This window comes from Danio rerio, chromosome 8, assembly GCF_052040795.2.
Source record: "Danio rerio strain M-AB ecotype USA chromosome 8, GRCz13ab, whole genome shotgun sequence".
Taxonomy (NCBI): Eukaryota; Metazoa; Chordata; class Actinopteri; order Cypriniformes; family Danionidae; genus Danio; species Danio rerio.
This window is the reverse complement of record NC_141028.1, coordinates 40,950,218-40,958,325: the sequence shown is the minus strand read 5'-3', so window position 1 is coordinate 40,958,325 and position 8,108 is coordinate 40,950,218. Positions and strand designations below refer to the sequence as shown.

The following is an 8,108-nucleotide window of genomic DNA, read 5'->3' as shown; positions in this document are numbered from 1 at the left end:
AGTACTTGTTTTATTAATTGAATTTCAAATGTTTTGGATAAATTCAGTGGATTTTATACTGTGCTTGCACAGTACAACTACAAGATGTGAAATAATAAAAGAAACTACACATTCTTTCTAGCAGGTTGTTTGTTCTATATATAGTTATTATTTTAAGGCATTGTCATCTCCAGTCAATATTACTTAATTGCTAATGATAGAAGTCAGAACTAAACAAAGCATGCCAATCAAGTACTAGTACAAGGTAAATGGCATTTTCCAGCCTAGATCTCATCAACATATTTATATAAACCAATTTATAAAAACCAAAGCATACATCTTTTCAGTTATATATAGTATTGTTCATTTGTAACTAGATTGTATACATTTTTATTTCCACAAGATAAAGATGAAATTCACAATTATTCCATTAGAACAGATTGGCAAAAATCAAGTGCAGCTAAATATATGTCCCAGCCAAAAGTCTGTGAAGGTCTTTTGGGATGTATAGTTTCTTGGAGCAGTACCAGTTGCTCCTCAGTCAGGGGACATCCTGTCGGAGGCACAACAATGCTGGAGTGTCCATCAACACACAGGCCACTACTTTCCCAGTCAATGTGGGGTATTCTCAATCCCTAAAAACAGCATATTTAATGTCTCAAAATCCCGCATACAGTTCTGAAATTAACAAACGGCATAAAAAAAATATCTATTCAGTTGCCTTATACTGCCAAATTCTATCGAACATACCTCTATGTCAGATTCTTGTACAGGACTGCGTATGCTTCCCATCACCCACAACTGGTTAGGAGTCATACAACCCTCTGTGCGTATTGTGTGATTATCCCAAGTGTTTCGAAAAAGATTAAGATCATCTTGAAGCCGTGGAAGAAATACATAGTGGCAGCAGAAGAGGTGAGTATGGTCAGAAATGTCAAGGTAGCCACCTTCTTCCAAACCATGTAAAACATCATAGTAAACATTTGTTACTGATGTCCAGACGTCTCTCCACAGCCTCTCAATACTAAAGAGAATGGAAAATGCTAATAAAATGTAATATTCTTACACATTCTTACATAACAGTGCAACTCTTAAAAAAATTTATAAACATTCCTAAGAATGAAAAAAAATTTAAAAATTGAAACTTGCCGCTGATTGTTTATGCTCTTTCCAGAAATGAAGCTGCCCTTTCCAGTTCCACGAACGGTAAACATAAGGCGAGCCACATCCACATTCTCAACCCCGATCACCTCGTACCCTTAAAACATGCCAGTTAAAGCACAGCGCTTTATAAAATTCAAGCCTCTCTGTTATCACTTCATATAAAATTCTAATATAGTAAATGTGGGGAAAAAAAACATTGTTTTTGATGTAATAAATTCATGAGTATTCGGAGGCCAGGTAAACAAAGACAGAATGATAGATTTTTTTTGTGTGCCAATTGTATACTATGGAAATTTGTTTGCACCACTAAATAAAAAAACAACAAAAAAAAATCTAACATAATATGCAAATTAATATGCAACATGCATTTTAATTAATGTAAAAAAACCCCCAAAAATGTAACAATTTCTTTAATGAACTTAAATGTACCTGAGAGGAAAGCCAAATGTCTCTACTGCTTCCTGAAAAAAAATCCAAGGTAGTTGCTGCGAGGTTATAAGTGGCAGCTCCAAGGTACATTATCTGTTAAAAGAGAAATAACTGTAAAAAATGACAATGTACATTATTAATATAAACTTGGTGAACTACCTTTCGTGAAAAGCCATCCACACCACCAAAGATGACTATATTGTAGCTAAATCAAGAAAAAGAATACAAATGTCTTAAAAACTCACATAATTGCAAGAACTGGAATATGCAAATAACTTTGAACAAACATGACAAACTTACCGAATCAACTTATGATTTGTGTCAATGTGCATTATTGACCGAGGACTGGAGACTGAATAGGTCCTTCGTACCACACAGCCCATCTGTGTCATTCGGGACAGGACTCCAAGTGTGTCAACCCGGTGTAATGAAGCTCTGACCCGTTCAAACTGCACTAGGTGTCCTCTTGCCTTTAGAGTTCCTCTCATCATTCTGTATCCACAGTGAGGGATGTGACGTTGTAATTCTTTCACACAATCGTCTAATTCTTCATCTGTGAGACTACTATATCGTGCCCGAACAGAAAGGTTACATTCAGACATTCGCCTAAATACTGTGCGTGTGCTTACTCCAATCATGCTAGCAATGGTTGGAACAGAACAGTTTATGTCCAAGAGATTGGTGATGAAATCTGGTGAGATGACAAGACGTGGCCGTCCCATCGACCCTGACTCCTGAAGAACATTAGTAGGAGTGCGTATCTCCTCGTTTGACAGGTTGAGCTGAATTAGTCCAAGCAGTTCTGTGATGCCATCCATAATGTCCTGTGGTATGGTAACTGAATTGGATACAGCACTTAAAAAGACCAATTCTTGCGAGCAGATAAACTCTAGGAAGTCCATGTCAAGGGGTAGGCGTCCAATAGCAGTTTCCAAACGTGAACGAAGTCTTTGCAAAACATAATCCAAAAGCAATTGCTAAAGAGAAATAGATAAGGAGTGTTAAATACCTCACCTTTGCTGACAAAACCAAACAAAAGTTAAATAACAGGGCTGCTGGATTACATCAAAAATCATAAAAAAAACCAAATCACAATTATTTAACATTATTATAAGTGGGCCATATTTACAAAAGCTACTGTGGCTAAAAGATCACAACCTTTTGTAAAAAAAAAAAAAAAAAAAAACTACATTAATTTGACAACACTGTTTTGCACACTGTAAATAAAGTTTTTTTAATCTGTGTTGTGAGAATTTGCTGCACCTGCTGTGAAACTGATGAAAATGTTGCTTGATTTTGTTTGCATGAGTTATCTGAAGTTGCAACTCGTTAAGCGCTCTAGTCACACACCTAGCCCATAGACAAACTTACATTTTACTGGATGTTTTTATGAAATATTTACTGAATGTTCCTGTATGTATTTAAGCCATTTTCACATAGTGAATAATTTTTTTTTATTAAGCCCACTTTTATTTCTATTGAATGATATTGTATACCTTTGATGCATGTTATCTACATTATCTGTCATATGTTTAAGCTCCCAGTAAAAGAATATCAATATAAATAATAATAAAGGGCAGCATTTAATTACACATTTTGTGTGCATTTGACGGTTTGGGTGCGCAAATTACAGGATTTTACTGAATTGCATGTGAAATTTGGCTTTTTTTTTTTGTAGGAGCGAAAGAACATCAATAGAAAGGGGCAGAAAGTATGCTTTAGGGTGCACAGCTAGTGTTTCTTCCCATAATCATAAACTTCCAGTGAACGGTTCATAGGACTTTTTTCAATTTTATAAGGTTCCTTTTACAGCATCGATGTTGTAATGTGATTACAATACATTCCATTTAATAGACATAAGCATTCATTTAGTTGTTCAAGCGTAAAAGGAGACAAAAAACACAGACTGTCAGGATTAGCTGGCTAGCACAGACACTATTGAAAATACTGGAGTAAAATAAATGTTCATAGTTTAAAGACATGGCACAGGAAAACTGAATTTATGTGTTTATTTATGCTATGCTTCTTGTACATTATGAGACCCACTTTATTTATGCAATTTATCAGGCAATGAAGATCGTCGATTTTTAAGGAAAACAGACGTGACGATTTTGTAACTGCATATAGTTGAAGCTCCATACTAATGCATGTAACTTACTCTATTTGTATTAATGGGGTATATACAGACTGACCTTGATTTTCAGTCAGCCAGCTCAATCGGCTTCCGGTAAACTGTAATGCCTTCAAGTCAGACTTTACACTGCACTAAAACTACATACAACAACAAACACTGTTTGTGCTGATAATAAACTCACCTCTTGGTCCATCTTCGCCCATTAACACGTCGTCTTGCGTTTGCTTGTTGATGAAGAAATAACTGCCGCTAGCACCACCTGCTGTCGAGGACGTCTAACAGCAGAGAGTGATCTTGGATCCGTACTCCATTGCTTTTCCTGCATTTCCCGGATGTAATGTCGAATTTCAACGACAGGCACTTTTTTCCAGGGCTGTTTCTCAATATGCGTTCTTCAGCGGTCTTGCGTCCTCGTGTTCTCGTGCAACGTCATCATCAGCTGCCTAAGTTCAGTTCCAATACTCAAGACCGCAAGTACGGAGGACGCTTAAAACTTCCCGGATGTGATCTTGATATCGAGGACGCACCGATGCAGACTTCAGCAGCGAACTCGCTCTGGAAGTCCCAGAAGGCATTGCGACTGGAGGTGGGAAGCGCAGCATTTTATTTAGATTTATTATTAAAGTTCAGATATATTACTTATTTACCTCAGGAGTTTCCCTAAATGAAACGGTGAAAGTAAACATTAACATGAACATCTTAATAAAGGAATAAACACATTAAGGGTGTTTGTTTGATGAAATTCGTATTAAAATTTGTTTTATTTATATTGTGCAGAGTATATTTATAATGTTTTTATGCAAAGTATATATTTTGAAGAGGGGGGAAACAATAAATCGTGGTATGAAGGCTGTAATGTTTAAATAATTTCCATTTAAAACGCGTGAAGGTCACATGACCATCAGGAAGAACGCAGCATCCCATTTCTCAAAGGACGCGTTCTCTGCCCTCGCGGTCTCCTGAGTTCGTTCTTCCGAGGACACCTGGCAAGACCGCACTCTACAAGAACGCAAGTCCATTCTCTGCGTTCTTGGAATTGAGAAACAGCCCAGGGGTTTCAGTACAGCGTAACCGCTACTGCGTCATCGGGTGGGCGTGGCCTATCTGTGAATTTGCATAGGTCACGGATCATGCGCAGATTGTGAAAACAGCCGTTTGATTCAGATACCTGTACGTATTGCAGGGGTTTCGTGTCCAATGCCTTTTATATGCAGTACTAAATAGCTGTCCTGATCGCAGGTGTTTCATGTGAAGTCAGTGTATGTTATATTAAACAAAATAACTTAAGATACCTCTCAGATTACATTAATACTGTTATAACTTAAGATACCTGTCCCGATCCCACGGCTTTTGTGCCAAATACTTTATATATCATATACACTAACATCAGATACCTGTCCTGATCTCAGGGGTTTCATGTATGATCACTTTTATATTATATACATTAACATCAGATACCTGTCCTAATCCCAGGGGTTTCATGTATGATCACTTTTATATTATATACATTAACATCAGATACCTGTCCTGATCCCAGGGTTTTCATGTATGATCACTTTTATATATATTAACATCAGATACCTGTCCTGATCCCAGGGGTTTCATGTATGATCACTTTTATATATATTAACATCAGATACCTGTCCTAATCCCAGGGGTTTCATGTATGATCACTTTTATATATATTAACATCAGATACCTGTCCTGATCTCAGGTGTTTCATGTATGATCACTTTTATATTATATACAGTAACATCAGATACCTGTCCTGATCTCAGGGGTTTCATGTATGATCACTTTTATATTATATACATTAACATCAGATACCTGTCCTGATCCCAGGGTTTTCATGTATGATCACTTTTATATATATTAACATCAGATACCTGTCCTAATCCCAGGGGTTTCATGTATGATCACTTTTATATATATTAACATCAGATACCTGTCCTAATCCCAGGGGTTTCATGTATGATCACTTTTATATATATTAACATTAGATACCTGTCCTGATCTCAGGGGTTTCATGTATGATCACTTTTATATTATATACATTAACATCAGATACCTGTCCTAATCCCAGGGGTTTTATGTATGATCACTTTTATATATATTAACATCAGATACCTGTCCTGATCTCAGGTGTTTCATGTATGATCACTTTTATATTATATACAGTAACATCAGATACCGGTCCTGATCTCAGGGGTTTCATGTATGATCACTTTTATATATATTAACATCAGATACCTGTCCTGATCCCAGGGGTTTCATGTATGATCACTTTTTTATACATTAACATCAGATACCTGTCCTGATCCCAGGTGTTTCATGTATGATCACTTTTATATTATATACATTAACATCAGATACCTGTCCTGATCCCAGGGGTTTCATGTATGATCACTTTTATATTATATACATTAACATCAGATACCTGTCCTGATCCCAGGGGTTTCATGTATGATCACTTTTATATTATATACATTAACATCAGATACCTGTCCTGATCCCAGGGGTTTTATGTATGATCACTTTTATATTAGTTAACATCAGATACCTGTCCTGATCTCAGTTGTTTTGTGTATGATGACTTTAAATGAAAAATAGAAAATAAATATGTTATGTTAATTAACTAAGATCGAGACAGAAAAATTAACCACGATTTATTACAGAAAATGTGGTATTTATTTGTTTAAACATGACTGAATACCATATTTTAAACTACAAAAACACGGTTAATCTTACCACAACCATTATTATTTGGTTTAAAATGGAAGTACAAAAGCCCAGAGACAGTAAAACTGAGTAAAACGAGGTCAGCCGTTTTTGCTAATGAAATCTTTAAAATATAACATTATAAAAACAAAAAAATAACCTGTATGATTGTTTTTTCCCTCGTTATCCACCGCGGTAGGTTCTTTATCCATAATCATCCTGTTTGAAATGACCGCGCTAAAAAAGAACCTGTACTGCGCATGATCGGTGACCTCTCAGTATTGCTTTTTTTTTTAAGGGGGCGTTTCCCAAACACCGACCGAGCCACGCCCATTTTACGTCGTGGTAATGAAACCCCTGGAATTTAGTGCATGCCAATTTGAACAGTCGAATTTGAACCACTGAATTTATGGAAGCGAATTTTTGAACTGAAATAAAATGCACTGAAAATTGCATTTTGAATAATATATATCGTATTTTTAAACAGAACTGAATGTTTTGGAATTGAATTCTGAATGGTGAATTATGAACTATTGAATTTAAGTATAAAAATGTGTGCAAAATATTTTTAGTTGAAATATTCACAGCTCAAATAAACAGCTATATTAAATTTCGGGACATAAAAATACAAACCCTGGCAATTCATGTCATTAAAAAGCACTTGTTAATTCAATGCATTATTTTTTAGTTAGTGTAATTCGACAAGCTTTTTTATTTCAATACTTTAGGCATTGATTTTGTTCCATACTGATGCAGTTTGACCAATAGCAGAGTGGCGTTAAACTCACCGTGAAGGGATGTCACGTGGACCAAAGTTTATTCATACAGTAGTTTCGACCCAGTTTATAGACGCTTTTCATGAACAAAATAAAAATTACATATTTTTAGAATAAGAAAACTGCGATAATAGGCGTAAATCAGGTTTTAAAAAGTGCGTTGACATCTATTGGTAATTATACGAACCTACAGCGTCTCCCTATGACGCCCTCAGACTCGGGAGGCTTTCAAGATGGCTCCTTGATCGCACGGGTTTCATTGAGCTCCGCAATCCTAACTACTTAAACTGACCTGTTTAACGTTTCGCAAAGTGTATATTAAAAGTTAACTTGAACTGATATTATAGCGATCCGTTACAGACGACAATGGGAGGGTCAGAGAAAAGAAAAAGTGCATGAAAAAAGAGGCTGGAAAGACCAAAAAGACAGCACATGCTAACTTGGCTAATCAAAATAGCAGTTCGCCGACGGCCGAAATGTTGGACAATATCCCTTCTAACGCATTGATTACAGACAATTTACATGACTACCTTCAGCAGAATATTAACTCTGAGGAACTTATGCTGGCAGCGGAGGTCGAACTTCCATATCTTCCAGAAACTCCTTGTGAATCACCAGCCCCTAAACAACGCAGATGTGTGAAAAAAGATACAACGATCATCCTTTCCCAGATTTCGGACCTTTCAAGTCTCGTGCAAAATAGGTCAGACACACTTGAGAAGCTGGTGGAAAAAAAATTCTCAGATAGTAAATTAAATAAAAGTTCATCTGTACGGACGTAAATGCCATGAAAGTTGGCTAAAAAAAGCTGAAAGGTGTATCGAAGAGGAAGAAATACGTCTAAAGCAGGTCGCATACAAGATCAGAGGCGAGGCAAGAGTCAAATAAACAAATGATAATTACAGAAA

At 36.3% G+C, this 8,108-nt stretch overlaps 1 protein-coding gene across 1 annotated transcript; it reads right to left on the bottom strand.

Annotated features, from left to right (window-relative positions):
* Positions 1 to 355: 355 nt before the first annotated feature.
* LOC100148190 (uncharacterized) lies at positions 356 to 3,918 on the bottom strand. Its single transcript, XM_087265155.1, is given in 9 exon segments — positions 356 to 614; positions 730 to 1,003; positions 1,129 to 1,224; positions 1,226 to 1,237; positions 1,573 to 1,613; positions 1,615 to 1,665; positions 1,732 to 1,777; positions 1,873 to 2,549; positions 3,888 to 3,918. Coding segments are annotated over 9 exon segments (1,422 nt in total). The 5' UTR covers positions 3,900 to 3,918; the 3' UTR covers positions 356 to 401.
* Between the last annotated feature and the right edge of the window lie 4,190 nt (positions 3,919 to 8,108).